At 37.9% G+C, this 17,334-nt stretch overlaps 1 protein-coding gene and 1 non-coding gene across 8 annotated transcripts in view; both read left to right on the top strand.

The window, feature by feature from the left end:
- Positions 1-886: 886 nt before the first annotated feature.
- LOC107790159 (mRNA export factor GLE1-like) overlaps positions 887-17,334 on the top strand; it is a 55,983-nt gene continuing 39,535 nt past the window's right edge. For 2 of the 7 annotated variants that reach the window (XR_012706815.1, XR_012706816.1), the window contains exons 1-8: positions 888-1,473; positions 1,779-1,946; positions 2,051-2,206; positions 2,600-2,720; positions 2,848-2,996; positions 3,754-3,925; positions 9,856-10,039; positions 11,879-12,274. Coding sequence is in view for 4 of the 7 variants with exons in the window: in XM_016612062.2 (XP_016467548.1) it covers positions 1,472-1,473; positions 1,779-1,946; positions 2,051-2,206; positions 2,600-2,720; positions 2,848-2,996; positions 3,754-3,925; positions 9,856-10,039; positions 10,777-10,859 (1,035 nt within the window). In the remaining 3 variants the exon portion in view is untranslated. Of the gene's footprint in view, positions 1,474-1,778; positions 1,947-2,050; positions 2,207-2,599; positions 2,721-2,847; positions 2,997-3,753; positions 3,926-9,855; positions 10,040-10,776; positions 10,975-11,878; positions 12,477-17,334 lie in introns of those variants that run through there. The other 5 variants (XR_012706817.1, XM_075248364.1, XM_016612063.2 and 2 more) reach the window with 4 other exon arrangements.
- Positions 10,175-10,278, top strand: LOC142178763 (U6 spliceosomal RNA). The gene has a single exon (XR_012707017.1). It is a non-coding gene; the product is annotated as a U6 spliceosomal RNA (small nuclear RNA).

Raw genomic sequence — 17,334 nt, 5'->3', positions numbered from 1 at the left:
AATTAGATTACAATGTACTTTTCAAGACAATCATATTTTTGTCATAGGACATTAGTTCGTCATAAATGAGTCGCCTATATGATACATCTAACATCTAATATGAACGGTATTTACCTATTTTTATGTTCCATCATTTTATGATTGACTTAGGTGTTAATTTAACATATTAAATTTTAATTATTTTTGGATTAATTTAGGTCTTACTTTAATAGCTAAAATTAATATTTCAAATGAATATATTGTTATAATAAAAAATATCTTTTCAAGATATCTAATGTTTCCAAAATTAATGAAGATTTAGCTAAGATAAAATACAATGAAAGTACAAGATGCAAATAAATAAAGTTGAGATTAGACTTAGTTCTCCATATAAAGATAAATTAAATTTTTTTGAGAAGTTATTGTTTATCTTATTTAGTTATGCATTGAGATTGACTTGAATGTTAGGCTGTCCTAAACGATTAATTGATTTATCGATTACAGAATTTCTATTAATGGTGCTTCTCATATAATTTAAATTTAAAGATATATGAATGATAGATATGGATGTGATCGAGTTACTTTTTAGCTAAAGGAATACCTATTAGCTTCGCTTATTCCGATTTTATTATTTTGGGACATTATTATTATGATCAAATAAGAAAATATTTAGAGACGAGTATGATTCTATCATTTAATTGTTTTTAATTAGTTGTAGTAAGATATCAAAATAAATAAAAGAGAAAATAGTAATTAAAAAAATATGACGTGACAAAGTTTATGGGGAAGAGAAGGTCTGAGAAGAGGATGCAGTGAAGAAAAGTTAGGGGTAAGACTGTAAATTGAGGGAGAGATGGATAGATATGGATGTGATCCAGTTACCTTTTTAGCTAAAGGAATACCTATTAGCTACATCAGCGTAGTACATTCATTTTTTACTTTTTAGCACCTTCACTTTCTCTTTCACGTTAAGCTTCCTTTTCTCCCGCCCTTCATCGCAATTTCTCAAAATTCATACCCTCAGCTTATGATCTATTCAACATTCCGTTTATCCAATTCGAAATAGTAAAAAATCCATTTGATTTTATTGAATTTTCTATAGCTATTATTTCAAGAAACCACAACTGTAAATCCAAGAAAACTTCAAAAGTAGACGCTTCACAGAGAGCAGAGCCTTTTGTTGAGTAAATCTTGGAGGAAATTAATATAAAGAATGAAACTTTAATCTCAAATCAGCGCCCTCTTTATCCCTTTTTGTGCTATCTTTCCCCCCTCTATTCATACTCTTGTCTGTATTAGTAATATCAGGGTTTAGCTTTCAAATTTCCCTTATGAGTGTTCATGCTATGATCTTTTACATTTTCTGTTTGTAACTTTTGCTTTTCAATTGTTACATGTAATTAATTATATGTCAAATTTCAAGACTCAAGTGTGTGAAGCCAGCGTTGTACACAACTTTATTTAAAGGTGTTCTTAAGGCTGGAAAAGAATAATGTAAGTTAGTACTTTTTTCTTATATCCATTTTTTCATCTCTTTCTCTATTTGTAGTAGTCCACGAAAAATTGATGCCATTTTTTAGTTTTCTTTTAGGGAGGGGTTGGTTCATGTGACCTCTATGCATATGTTTGACAAAATACCTTTCTCATAGTTGTAGTGATAACAACATCACATGTCAGTTTTTCCTTTATTGCAACAAGTTTATTGAAATTCTGGAACTATAACTTTTTTTTATAAGCTCTGTAACTATAATATTCAACTTGTTGCTTGGTTTGTGCTGAGTTATGGTTATTTTCCTCAGGGGTACTGTTAAACTGCAACTGCCGTTGCCTAAAAATGTTAATGGAATGACCCTGGATCCAAACCATGATTGTAGCTTTGATGCTTTACTGGTCGAGCTCAACTCGATAGAGAAGAAGCTCAATGGATCATCGAAATTTCCATTACCTTTTACTAAAGCAGAATCTCAGTATGTTATTTTAACAAGGTTTCTTAGTGAAAATCACATCAAGCATTTTAGTTCCATTTGGATAGTAAATTTTCTGTGTTATTGTCTAATCTGTCTTTACTTAGAGAATTCTCGACTTCAAAGAATAATACTTGGAGAGGCTTTATTATGCAAGTGTCTGATGACGACGTGGAGGATGTGGAAAGAAACAATAAGGATGAAGTTGGTGATCATTTTGTTCTGGGGAGAAAACGTTTTGCCTGTGACGAAATCTATCTGAGGTGAGTACTCAACAATTGCAAACATTATAGAGTGTAAGAATGAGAGGAGGTCTATTAGAACAGAGAAACAAGCTATGAAATATGTTGCTACAAATGCCCTTCCCCATGTTAAATATCTCATAATTGCTTGGCTCTATAATTGTTTAAGGCATTACATGTTTATAGCATTTACTTATTGAGCCAAGAGTCTTAGCCAACTAAGGAGGATAGGTGTATGTGTGGCTAGGATGGGGTGGGTTGGGGGGAGGGGTTGCTTAAGCACTTAATATTACCTCATAGTTTGTTTTCCAGATGCGTCATGAAGTTATTCCTATTAACTTCCGTTTTATTAATAATAAACTTTCGTTTCATTCTTGATTAATACTTAGTGCAATATTTCTCATGTTGTTTCAGTGATAGCGACCATTCTGAAGAAGGCATGGGCATTGAACTTCAACGTGATCTAATGGATAAAGTGGGATTAGTGAAAAGTGCTTTATCTGAATTAGCTCATGAGCACCAGCTTACTATTGCGGTTTGTAACTTCACTTATATGCTTCCTTAACTTTCTCTGACCATGTCCCCACCTTTCTTCACTTAGAAAAAGAAAGAAGGGATGAATATATTAAACCGAATCTCTTTCTCTTATTACCTTACAACAGGAGGAAATGAGAGATCAACTATCAGCAATTGAAGCTGAGTTAATGGATGAAAATCAGAAGCTTGCCTCCACACTTGAACGGGTTGAGAGAAATACTGAAGCTCAAAGGGAAATGAACAGAAAATTTGACATGCAGTACCAGCGTAAAATGTCAGGCGTATTACTCTGGTTTTGTGAAAAAAAAAACTTATTTTTGCATTAAGTTAGTCATCTAGTTAATAGTTTTTTCTTTGTTCAATGATGTATAACAAGGTAGATGTTCTTCAGTGGGTTTTGGTCCAATGGTGGTCTGCTGGAACTGATGAAAACATTATCTATTTAGTTGCTAAAGACCAGGATATTTGTTTTATCCGTACTGTGAACTTCACTTCAACTGTTGTTGCTGCTGCTGCTACTCTAGGACCAATGAAAATAATATATTTGCCAAAGACATGCCAATCAAATCTAAATTACTTAAATGAGAGCTGGTTTGTGAGGAATTTACTTACAAAAAAACTCACTAAGGATGTTAGATTGACATCATAAACCACTAATGTTGTTTAGGTTGGGAATGAAAGTGAATAGGGTGATTTGTTCATCATTTCTTGTTGACATGAATTACAGATGAAGGTGTAAGACAGATTCAGGGGTATGGGCAGCGAGCCGAGTTACTGTATAGAAGGGACACCAACAGGAAGTCATGTCACTTTGATTGCAAGTGATTATTTTCTGATTCAAACAACATGCATGCCCTTGGTCTCTATAAAAAAAACTTTGCGATTAATAAATATTAAATTTTTGTTAATGTTTCTTGTTCACTCTATACATGCTCGGAGTACCCAGAATTTGAAGTTTAATCACCATTTGCATGTTCCTACAGTTTAATTTTAGTAAAAATATACTTTTGACTTCAATTGTATTACTGTAGTGCAGAAGCACTTGATGATCACCTAACTGCTGTGCAAAGGGATCACGAACACAGATCCCAAATTGAAGAAAGGAGAATAAGAGATGATGCAGCTCGTGAAGAAGCCAAGAGGAAAGAAAAAACTCTTCAAGAAGAAAAAGCCCGGCAAGAAATGATCAGAGCAGAAGCCAAGGTATGTGTTTTACTCCTATCGAGAGAGAGACACAATTTGATATGCTTATTGGAAATTCTCTCATATGCTTAGTAGAAGAGTTTCTTCAAGGAAAAAAAAAGTTTAGAAAGCTATATTTATCCAATTGCATTTCTGGTCGCCCGCTGTTTTGTGATTTTTATAGATTTTACAAAGTTAGCTATTTGTGAGAATCATCATCAAACGAGTAAGTAATTGTGCTTGTGTTATTTTTTTTTTGAGAAGGTAATATTTGTTGCATATATATTAACTGTATCAAAACATGTAAGTTAACCATAATTACAAAGGGTGGTACAAGAAGATTATCTAGTCCTTACAAGGATCCTAAAACATCAACAAAAGATTCTGGATCTTCCATGTACTCTTGCTTACACCAAAAATAAAAAAGAGCGAAACAATGCATTTTCATTCTCTGGATAGTACTATGTCTATCTTTAAAACATCTTAGGTTTCTCTCTTTCCAAACAGTCCACTAAACGCAAGTTGGGACAATCTTCCATCTCTTATTCTGATTAGGGGAGCTACTAAGTCTGTTCCAGCATTCTAGAAGTTCAATAACACTCCTTGGCATTACCCACATGATTCCTTTCAAGTTAATGAAAATCCTCCAACTTTGTTCTGTTATCCTGCAGTGCAAAAAAAGATGGTTGATTTTCTCTGCCTCTTCTCCACATAAGTAGCATCTGGAGCATATGTGGAGGCCCCTCTTGATAAGATTATCCAGAGTTAAGATCGTTTTTCTGGCTAGCAGCCACGTGAAGCAAGCAACTTTGTATGGAATTTCGACTTTCCAAATTAGTTTCCAAGGCCTACTTCCAATCTGATTATTAAAGGTGTTGTATTCCTTGTAGGCAGACTTGACTGAGAATTTATCTTGCTTATCCCTTTGTCAGAACATACAATATTCAGGAGTGAATATCTCTTTGAATTGATCCAAGGTGTTGTAGAATTCTGTTAGCCTGACGATCTCCTAGTCATTGAATAATCTTCTATACCTAAGGTTCCATCTTTGGTTTGGCCATACATCTCCCACAGTTGCTCCTTGCTCCTGGTTCAAGCTATAAATGTCTAGGAAAGTCTATTTCAAAGGACATTGGCCTAGCCAGGTGTCATCCCAGAAAGAAGTTTTCATTCCATTGCCCACCTTGAATCTAGATTTATTTTTGAACTTTGGCCACAAGTTCCTGATTGATCTCCATAGACTGACACCATAAGGACTGGTTGTAGAGTTGGTAGTCTAATTACTTTCCATTCCATACTTCACTCTAATGACATCTTTCCATAGTGAGCGTTCACTCGAAGTAAATATCCAGAGCTATTTCATCATTAGGCCGTGGTTCTGAATTCTTAGGTTCCTAATGCCCAGCCCCCCTTAGAACTAATCTGCCCCTTAGGGAAAAAAGATATTGGCTTTTCCGGTTAATTAATTTCTTTTCACATTCTCTAGTACACCATTCCAAATTTCTTTTGACTTACTCTTTGCTCCCAGAGGCATTCCAAGATACACTGAAGGAAGTTCTTCAATTCTCCCTCCCAGAATGTTAGCTAAGTATTGGATATCAGGGACCTCATTGATTGGATATAGATGACTCTTGCTCCAATTAATATGCAACCCAGATATGGCTTCAAATAGAATAAATATCACCCTCAGAATTCTCAGTTGATCTCTATCAGCTTCACAAAAAACTAGTGTCATCGGCATACTGAAGGTGTGTGATTTCTAGATTATTGATAGCCCTAGTAGATACATTGAATCTCTTGATCCAGGTGTTACCCTGAGCAGTTTTCAACATGTCCTTCCATAGCAATGATAAACAAGAAGGGGATAAGGGATCACCTTGTCCCGGTCCTCCCTAGGATGAGAAGAAGCTAGCTGGGGAGACATTGATAAGGATGGAGAATTTGATAGTGCTTATGCATAATTTGATCCAGGAGATCCATCTGCCTCCAAACCCCATTTTCTCCAAAATTCCAAGCAGATAACTTCAGTTCAAATGATTAAAAGCCTTCTGAATGTCCAACTTACATAGGATGCCTAGGAGTTTCCTTTTGATCCTTGTGTCTACACATTCATTTGCTATAAGTATGGCATCCATTATCTGTCTCCCTTTGATAAAGACCATTTGTTGAGCATCCACCAATTTACGTACCACCAACTTAGATATGATTTTGTAGATGCTACCTGTTAGGCTGATGGGTCTAAAGTCTTTTTATTCCTTGGCACCCCACCTTCTTAGGAAACAAAGCCACATAGGTGGCATTGAAGCTTTTTTCAAAAACACCTCTATCATAACATCAGCATTGACTACCTCCCAAAAGTGAGTGAAGAAGGACATGGTATAGCCATCAGGGCCAGGAGCTTTATCCCAGCACATGCTTGAACACTGCTCCATACCTCTTGGGCTTCAAACGGACTCTGTAGTATCTGGTTTTCTTCTGGAGTGATCATAGGACAAACTCTGAGGTTTCCATGGGGCCTCCATTATTCTGACTCAGCGTAGAGGTTTTGATAGAATGAGATGATTTCCATCTTGATATCTGCAAGATTTCTGATAGGTTCACCTTCAACTTCTAACATGTCAATGTTGTTGTTCCTATTATGAGCATTGGCAGTTCTATGGAAGAACTTGGTATTGTTATCTCATTGTTTTAACCAAAGAGCTCTTGATCTCTGTCTCCATGCGACTTCTTCTTTTCTTGCGATCTCCTCAAATTCCACTGTTAATGTTGCTTTTGAGAGTATTTCATCTTCATTTGTATTCCTGAGGTCCTGAATCTCATCCAATTAACTTAATTGAGAGAGAATATTAAGCTTCTACATTTCTAGATTTCCCTGAATAGTTTTGCTCCATTCTCTGAGTTTTCCTTTCAGAGCCTTCAATTTGAAAGCTAGAGTATAGTCAGGTCTTCCTTCACAATTGAAAGAGTCCCACCATTCTTTGACTCTCTCTTTGAAACCCTCTGTCTGCAGCCACCAATTTTCTAATTTGAAATTGGATTTGATAGGCTCCCAATTTCTACATTGAAGTAACAGAGGCGTGTGATCAGAAGTCACTCTATGCAAGGTTGATTGTTTGATACTCCTGAAGTCCTCATCCCCGTCTTCAGAAATAAGAAATCTATCTAGTCTAGATGCAATGTCATGTCTGTCTCTTTTCCTCCCAGTGAACTTACTTCCTAGTAGTTATAGATCTACCAACTCCATATCCTCGATGAATTCAGAGAAATCAATCATCGATCTGGAGATTCTGTTACAGTTTTTATTCTCGGAAGGAAATCTAACTTTATTAAAGTCCCCACATACCACCCAGGGACCCGAGAACAAGCCTCTTGTTATACCAATTTTCCACCAAACTTCTTCTCTCTCTGCCATGTCGTTAGGAGCATAATTACTTGTTAACTACCAAGATAAGTCCTGTGTTTTTCCAGTGAACTTACATGTGACAGAGTAGGAAGCCAAGTTGGTTATTTCACCTTCCCATACCTTACTGTCTCACATCAGTAAAATGCCTCCCCTAGTACCGCTAGCATCTAGTTGTGCAAATGTTCACCATCTATTGGCCCATAATTCTCTCATAACTCTTGTGATATCTTCTTCAATTAAGCAGTAGACATCTGCTTTTCAAGTGTTAATGCAGCTATTGATTAGTCTCCTCTTCCTTGCCTTGTTCAATCCCCTCACATTCCATGATACAATGTTGACTATCATTGATCTTGATTGATGTGGTAGTCCCCTCTACTTCTGGTACCATTGCTTTTGAAATTGCTCCCGATGTCCAGGTTCTTCAGTTCTTTAGAACCCTTAGTTTTAGGAGTTATTGTCCCTATTGTTCCTGCAATACCCATATGTGTTTGTCTTTTTGATCAATCTTTATGAAAAGCTGTAAAGTCTCTTTTTCACAACCTTGGAAATCAACCCCAAATTCTTTGCCAAGTTTGATGATGTTTTGGTGCACCCAGATAGGTGTATCAAAAGTCAGGGTCCTTCTTAGGCTCTTGGGTGTGTGAATTCAAGGATTCAACCTCTTCAATGGCCCACTCAGTAGTTTCCTCCCCTTATGTGTTTTTCAAGGGTTGGAAACCTAGTGGAGAGCATTCTGGTTCTTCCGCAATGATCATGGCACTTTCCTTGTCAACTGGGTCTAGTTGGGCTTCTTATTTTCCTTCTTCTTCCTCTAATGTTGCCCTTTCTTCGATCAGGTTTGACTCTGGTTCGATGTTTGCAGCATGCAAAATATTAGGAGGCAGAGAGATTGCTGATATTTCTTCAATTAGTGGGTCTGGTCTGTATTTACTAGAGTGTTCCAAATTGGGCTTGTCTTCTGAAATGACTTAGGCCATGATATCTGGGTCCAAAGATTGCTTATTATGTAACATGGACCTTATTTGTATCGGGTCATTTAACTTAAATGCCCCCTCACACAGTCACGTGTATCTTCAAAAAATCTAGGCTGTAAGGCTTTTGAGCAACCCACGTGCCCCATCCCATCTCCATATTCTTGAGCCCCTCCCACTGCCAACATAGAGTCTACGATTACCCGCTGGTCCATGACCTTCATCTCTCTTCCTTCACCGGAGGAAAATCTTACCGGCGACTCACACCAGACTTGGATCGTGTAAGTAATTCCTTCATTTTCAATGATTACTGCCCTCGGGATAAAATCCCCATCTCCTCTCACCTTCAATCTGGCCCATTTCAGGTGATTTTTGAGTTCCGTTTCTTCCTCTGTTTGAACTCAACCTCCACAGTGATCTCCAACCTCTTTGAAGACTTTCTGGGACCAGAGATGAAGTGGGAGTCTAACAAGTCTTATCCAAAAATGTTCTATCTTCTCAATTTTTGATATAGATCCCACTGTCGGCGACCACCATTGAAGATGAAACTTATGAAACTTCCAGCTCCAGTTCCCCTTTAGCTTATGTTCAGCAGTTGTTTTCGAGGAAAACTCAAACAGAATGTGATTTTGGCACATCTCATAGATGTTTACCCCATGAGCTTGCTTCCAAGTGCTGCTGGCCCACTGCCAGATCTCCGAGAGGGTAGGGGATGTCAGAAATCCCAACTGGAAGGCTACCCACCACACTCCTGGAAAGGAGTTCATTTTGGACAATGCTGATTCCTCTAGAGATTTTGATGATACCCTCTTTTTAATGCACAGAGGCCTTTTTCATTTCTCTGGTTGTCCATTTGTTTCTTCTAATTGTGTCTGAATGAAGGAGTCCTTCCTCTGTATTCCTAGGGACAATTGTAACTGCCCTTTGGGCTCTGCCATTAATGAATCTTGATATTTTAAGTGCAATGTCCAACCACCCTATATTAAATGCCAATTCAAGTATAATAATAACAGATCTCCTTCTCTTTTGCATGTTTATAATACTTATGTAGCGACCATATTTGTTGAAGTTTCTCGAGCAGAAGAACTCAGAGAAGTGGTCTTGGGACTTCCATCTTCTCACTGAATTACCCCTCCCTTTCGAAGCTTCTGTTAGTGCATAGCATAACCATTCCATCATCTTCTGGCTGAAGAAAGTCCTCATGAACACGTTATAACCTCGTTCTGTCCAGTTATACCATGTCTCTACTCTAGTTTCCTCCCTGATTATGTCGTATGATCTGGAACCTACAGTAAAGTAAATTGCATTGTCATCCATTTCCACTGATATGTTAATTCCGATCAAAAGACTACTGCTTGTGTTAATTTAGTAACTTAATTTTTATTGAAACTGCTTTTTTTTCTTCTCTGTGGCATACTTCTGCAAGTGCTAATGCTCACATTCCCTGGTTCTAGCATCCCTGCTTTCCTGTGAAATCTAGCTGTCTATTTGTCTCCCCTCATGCTACATCTATTACAAAATTGTTGTTTGTGATTGAATTTTCTCCTTGTGGGTAATAATAAGTTTTATTTCATCAGGTCCAGGCTAGGCTAGATGCTGAAAGAGTTGAAAAGGAAAAAGTCGTAGCTCTGGAAGCTGAGAGGAAAGCAGCAAAAGAAGCTGCAGCTGCTGCGGAGAAGAAGGCATCTGAGTCATTGATGAATGTTCCTTCGGAGGCTAACAAGGTTCCAAAGGAAGTCACTAATCATAAACATTCAGCAGGTATGTCTCACTGTGTAATCTTAGTTAGGGAGTGAAAATGGAGATTTGACCTTCCTCCTACTCCTCTTTTTCTTTTTATATTCTAGGCATTTCATTTCAAATAAATAATAACTTAAAATAAAATTCTCTGTGCATGTCCCTTCGGGGACATCCGATAAAATTAGAACGACACAGATAAGATTAGCATTATGGCCCCTGTGCAAGGATTACACGCATATCGAGAAATGGTCATGCCTTTTAAACTACCTTACCTTATCAAAAAATGCTCTGTGCATCATAATCTAAGAGAAAAAATCCTAAAAGGAATATATGCCCTAAAGGTAGATTTGTTTTGATCCCTTATATTTAAAGTTGGACATAAACAGTCCTGTATCTTTGTAAAAAGTTATCCCTTTTGATCTAGCGCTAGATTGCAGGCTATTCACTGACGCAAAAGATAACGATATTTAAAAGCTGGGAACTAGGCCTTTGGAAAAGAGACTAACTCTGAAAATAAAACTCTCTCCAAGAAATATTCCTGGAAAATATACTAATGAAAATATTCTTACCTGGGATTAGCCGGGTCAACTGTTCAGAACCATGCTTTTGACAGCATTCATTAGGGGGATGTGGGGTGGTAACAAAATATAGTGGTTTTAGAGGCGTACGTGGGGAATGGAGTCTTGAGAACTACCTAAATGTTAAGCGGGTGACTGATCAATATATATGTGTCTGACGAACCATTGGCTTTTTACAAGTCACCTTCAAAGTTGCGAAACTTCTTTGGGGCCAAGGACCATGCAATTGCGGTGTACCAGTTTATGAGAACCAATGCCGATGAAGTGCATGATGAAGCAGAGAGAAAACTTGATTTGATGTAGAACTACTGTTGTTGCTATTGTTCGTCAGCAAGTCTAATAAATCAGTTCGAAGGGAGAAACATGGATATCATTTCACTGGTGTTGCCTTTCTCATCTGTTATTTTATCTTTCAGAGCAAAATGTCAGTCTTTATTCTGAACAATAGACTGAATAATAGCCTGTTTGGCCAAACTTCTTTTGGGCCAAAAATGTTTTTTTGGGGCCAAAAGTGTTTTTTCCCAAAGTTAAGGTATTTGACCAAACTTTTAGAAGGAACACAAATGCTTTTGAGCAGAAGCAGTTTTTGAGAAGCAGAAAAAAGTCGCTTCTCCTCATTAGCACTTTTTTGAAAAGCACTTTTGAGAAAAATACACTTAGAAGATGAATTTCCCTAAGTTTTTAGGTTGAGTAAAGCATAAAGGTATCCAAAAAAAGAGAATATTCTTACTAGTAACCCGATCACTTGACTAGTAAATATGTTCATGTCTTCATCTTTATGCAAAATATATCTGTGATTCTGTTCACGGTCTTCTTTCTTCAAACAAAAGCTATCTGTCAATGTCATCACCAGGCTCCCACAAACTCCTTTCTTGGAAATTTACCTCCTACTAGTTTTTCTCGTTTGTACCGTTCAAATATCCAAGAATCTAAATGCCAAAGAGAGAGAGAGAGAGAGAGGTGGGGGGAGGGGGGGGGGGGGAGATTAGTATGGACAGACTAACCAATCGAAAACAGAAAAATAATTGAGAAAGACTTAAGTGAAGGATGAGAAAAAGTAAAACATTGGTTCCTTTTTTGATTGGTAAACGCTAATTGGCAGCAAAGTACTGCAAAATATTTACTAGGAATAGCCATATTACATATTGTGTAATGAGCTCAAAAAGTCAATCATGTTTGTTGTTCATCTGCACTTGCCATATTATACCAAAAGAACAGTAAAGAAATGCATTTATACTTAATACTAATTACAGATTCTTTTTTTTGCTCTAAAAAATTCAAGTGGTCCTTTCCTTCCAAATGATCCACCACTGAAGGTAGTGAGTTCCAGTGTTCAGCTTATCCTTTTCCATCCCTTCCATATACCGGCTATGCAGTAGCTCTATGGTTGTCTCAGGCATTGTCCAGCTGATCCCTACTATGTTAAGAATGATATTCCAGATCTGCATGGTGAATGAGCAATTAATGGAGAGGTGGTTAACATCCTTATTTCTCTCTCGCACAATGGGCACCTACTGCATATATGAAGTCCTCTTTTCTGGAGATTCTCACGAGTTAGGTATCCACCATGTGCTACCAACCATGTGAAATATTCCACCTTTAGGGTTTCTTTGTTTCTCCAGATGCATTTCCATGGCGACTTGGGTATGCTGCCAACAGAAGACCTTAAAAGCTGATGGTAAGCTCTAACCTTGAATCTCCCCTTGGCACCCATTTTCCAAATTAAAGAATCTGGTTTAGATTGTGTATTAGATGCCAGATATTTATTAGATGTGTATACCATGCATGCATTAACATGCATTTTTATAGAGAAAATTTCATAAACAAAAGAAGCACCATTAATGAAAGAAATATCAAGAATCCAGCTTCAATAGTTTCCTCCTGGGATCGAATATTTCTGAGTTCAAATTTGATTAGGCAAGAGTCCATCTCTTTCTTTGCTTGGAAAAGGTTTTTCTACCATCAATAATAATAGTAGACTGAGGCAAACATTTAATATGCATGCACTAGTCATAATTTTCTAATAGATATGCTTTGCTTAGAATTAGACATGATTTGGTTAGATAGAACAGAGAAACATAATTCACTAGCTTGATAATTTCGTCTACTGGTAAGCAAATTTACATAAGCTAATACTTGCGGTTTCTTTCTGTTCCATTAGTGTAGTCTCTTCTCCCATTAGTTCCATTAGTCTCGTTAGTTTTTTTAGCCTTAGGTGAATCTTTTATGTTAGTGAAAGGTCTTGAGACTAACCTGGACTAAAGGTGCTCACTAATTATAAAGATAAAGGAGTGTTCATGCTCAATGAAATATACAAAAGACCAAGTTAGAGCAACCCCTATATTTAAAGGACTATTCTGGTTTTTTTTCTTTATTGTCTACAAGTCTCCAATATTGATGTCTAATGGTGACTTTATCAACTTAAGGGATCCATTGTAATTTTTTTTAATCCCACTCCACTGCTTTGAGCTAGAAAATGAACATTGGAGACAAGTAGTTGAGATATGTTCTATAGTTGAGGATAAAGTCCTTCAGATTTCAACGCAACCTCTTGAGTCCCTTCAAAGTCATTATTCTGCATTTGCTTCTCGCAGAGCTCTTTAGCCCTTAGGGCTTCATTTGTTGCACCCCATCGCAAATCGCAATCAATGTTAACCAGTAAGATACACCAGACATGCATACAAAAGTCCCCAACTTATATTTGTCATGCTCAATTCTATGTTCCTTATACCTGGGAGCGAGTGACGAATATGGGTTCATCACACTGGCGATGGCTTCTTATTGAACGTAGAGTATCAATTAAGCACTGATCCACTCCAAATATCGTGTAGGTGGAAATGCTAACATAATTTCCATTTTGAAGGAAAGACACATTCTCTAAGACAATTGGATCTCTATTTGGAGGCTTTAAAGGGAACCTAAATGGAACATTAGAAGGGGAACCTTGGAGCAACGATAAAGTTGTCTCCGTGTGACCTATAAGTCACGGGTTCAAGTCGTGGAAGCAACCACTAATGCTTGCATTAGGGTAGCTTGTCTACATCACACCCCTTGAGGTGCGACTCTTCACCGGACCCTGCGTGAATGCGGGATGATTTGTGCGACTGCCCTTTTTAAAGGGAACCTAACAAGAAGTTGAAGTAAACCACAACTCAAAAAGATGATGGGCACGAATTATGATGATTATATGTATACTTGGTATTCCCTTTATTTTAAAGTTGAAATCATCAATGCATAGTGTCACGACCCAATTTTCCCTCCGTTGGGTATCATGATGACACCTAGTCCCACCTAGTCTTAGGGACTAGGTAAGTCTAACATTTACTGAATAACAATAACAATTAAATAACATCTAACAATTTTTGAAATGGAAATATCTATAAAATTTACAATTCCTAAAACCGGTAGTACAAGTCATAAGCTCTACAAAGTTTGCTACTAATTTCTAAATACAACTGTTTGGAAATAGGTAAGACAGTATGAATACAAAGTAGGAGGTGACTCCAAAGCCTGCGAATGCAGCAACAGGTTTACCTTGAGTCTCCACAGCAACAAGTCCGCACATCTAGCTAATGATCAACTGACTTCGAAATACCTGGATCTGCACAAAAAATGTGCAGAAGCGTAGTATGAGTACACCACGGCGGTACTTAGCAAGTATCAAGACTAACCTCAGTAGAGTAGTGACGAGTAACAGTCAAGACACCTACTGGACCAAATAACTAGAACAAGTATAAGCATAGAACCAACAGAGTATGATATCTACATAAAGACTACGCGAAGTGGCAATTAATACGGTAATTGCAATAAGGAAGAAAAACAACAACTATCAGCGGAACACCATAATAATGACATAGAACAATGAACGGAAACACAACCTAAGTACGATAATCACAGATAAAGAAAGGACAGGTAACAACTCAACAATACGACATCTTTCACACCGGGTTTTAGTCAATAAACTCCACGAGGTACCGAACCTCATACTATTCACAACTCACGGGTTCCATTACCTGATCCCTAACACTTGGCATCCTGTGCCCTCATTACACTTCATAACTATACTGACGACTCACGTGCCAAATAGAGCAATTCTCACATAGAAGGCAAGTAAACAAGGGTGTTCATCTATACTCAACAATATCAAGAAAACTTCTTAACCGATAAGAGTGCTCAGCTACGTGTATGCTTGTGCAAGTGTCCTAACATGGTTCATGCCAGCTAGTAAGTACAGAAAAATAAATGGACAACACGTAGAATGTTTTCACACAACTTTCCACAAGATAAAGCTCACACAGGTAAGTGTACCACTACACAAGTATCAACAACAAGAATGCTCCCATGCCATCACAAGTCATCACAAATCAATCCCTGACACAGCCCACTTTGTCTCGCCACGTGTGCAATAGTAAAATAAATGCCCGCCTTGTCTCGCCACACATGCATAATAATGTTTCCATCTTGTCTCTCCACATGCGCAACCCACATATATATATCCCGCCTTGTCACGCCGCATGTGCAAATATCAATAGTAACAATAGCACGACAGAAATCTCGTGCAACCCAATGACACTCGCATGGCAGAAACCTCGTGCATCACAACAAGTAGTACAACAGCAACAATGACAATAATACAAGGGTACGAAAAATAAGTCAACTCAGAGATTCCAGAACTTATAGAAACGGAGGAACTAATTCACAAGGAGTAGCCACAATCGGGTAATGCTAGTCATAATAAGAACATCTCAACAAGAAAGGAAATATTATGTAACAATGGTCCACAATATACAGTTCGACAACGAGGAAGCTAACACAAGTCGAATAATTCTAAATAAGGACAAGTCAACCAAAATATAGGATATCTAACTTCTTTTAAGGTTGGGCAATTAGGAAAGAGATACAACAAATTCAGCTAGGAAGAAGCAGCGGAAAGGTAACCATAACCTCAATTAAGGCTGAACAATTACAGAAGAGATAGTAATAATTTCAATTAAAAATAAGCACTTAGGGAAAGGATAACATGGCAATAGAAAGGTAACAATTTCAGTTAAGGCACATATGAATCAAATAAGCAATAAGAGTGAATCATGAAGCAATTAATTCTAATTAAGCAGGTAGAGGTGAAACTGGTAATTAAGAAGCGTAATCATAAAAAGAACAACTGCATAATCAGTGAATACAAGGGCCTAAGAACCCTAAAAGGCCAATTTTCCACAAATAAGTCCGAGCACGTACTCGTCACCTCACGTACACGGACTATAATTAGCATAGAAGACTCAAATCCTAAGGGGTAGTTCCCCCAAACGAAGTTAGGCAAGATACTTACCTCAAAGAAGACAAACCGATACTCTAAAATGAACTTCTCGGGTGAAATGACCTCTGGACGACTCAAATCTAACCAAAATAACTTCAAAGCACAAATAAAACTCATAAGAAACTATTCCGGATCATAAAGGCTCAGCTCAATCTTTATCAAAATCTAAAAATCGACCCTCGTGCCCGCACCTTGGAACCCAAAAAATTTCACAAAACCCGAACACCTATTCCGATACGAGTTCAACCATACTAAAATTATCAAATTTCGATACAAATTCGTCCCTCAAATCATGATTTCTCATTTTGAAATTGTTCTTCAAAAACCTCCATCTTCCTCAACTCAAAACACAAATTAAATGATAAAAATAAAGATAAAATCATGGAATATACTAAATTCCAGGTGAAGTACACTTACCCAATCGATTTTCTTGAAAAAACCACAAAGAATCGCTCAAAACCGAGCTCCACAAGTCAAAATATGATGAAAAATGGCCTAACCATCGATTTGGAAAACATATATTCTGTCTAGGTTTGAGAGCATCGCGAACGCGGAGAAAGGCTCGCGTTCACGAAGAAAGAAAGTAAGACTTTCCAGAAAAACCCTTCGCGAACGCGAGGAAAGGAGCGCGAATGCGAAGAACAAGGGACGGAACCTATGCGAACGCGAAGAAGAAATATGAGGCTGCCAGGAAGAGCTTCGCGAACGTGGGTGGCTAATCGCGAACGCGATGATGGGGAAAAGCAAACCTTCGCGAACGCGAAGAAGGATCTCGAGGTGGCCAGTAGTAACACTTCGCGAACGCGAAAGGCGCTTCACGATCGCGAAGGACACCAGAAAACAGAAACAATAGTTCAAAAATAGGGGAAAAGGACCCGTAGCCCACCCGAAACACACTCGAGGCCCCCGGGACCCCGTCTAAACATACCAACAAGTTCCATAACTTAACACGGACTCGCTCGAGGTCTCAAATCTCATCAAAAAACGTCGAAACTACGAATCGCACCATAAATCGAACTTATGAACTTTCAAATCTTCCAACTTCTAAAACTCGTGCCGAAACCTATCAAATCACATCCGATCGACCCCAAATTTTGCACACAAGTCATATTCAACATTACTAACCTACTCCAACTTCCGGAATTGGATTCCGACCCCGATATCAAAAAGTCCACTACCGGTCAAAATCTCCAAAAATTCGACTTTCACCATTTCAAGCCTAAATGAGCTACAGACCTCCAAAAGATAATTCGGACACGCCCCTAAGTCCACAATTACCCAACGGAGCTAACAGAACCGACGAAACTCCATTCCGGAGTCGTCTTCACATAGTTCCGATTACGGTGAAAATCCTAAGGCTTAAGCTTCCCTTTTAAGGAGTAAGTGTCCCAAATCACTCCGAATCATCCGGTAACTGAATTCAA

Source organism: Nicotiana tabacum, chromosome 24, assembly GCF_000715075.1.
Source record: "Nicotiana tabacum cultivar K326 chromosome 24, ASM71507v2, whole genome shotgun sequence".
NCBI classification, from domain to species: Eukaryota; Viridiplantae; Streptophyta; class Magnoliopsida; order Solanales; family Solanaceae; genus Nicotiana; species Nicotiana tabacum.
Note: the sequence above shows the minus strand (reverse complement) of the source record. Positions and strands in the feature narration are given on the sequence as shown.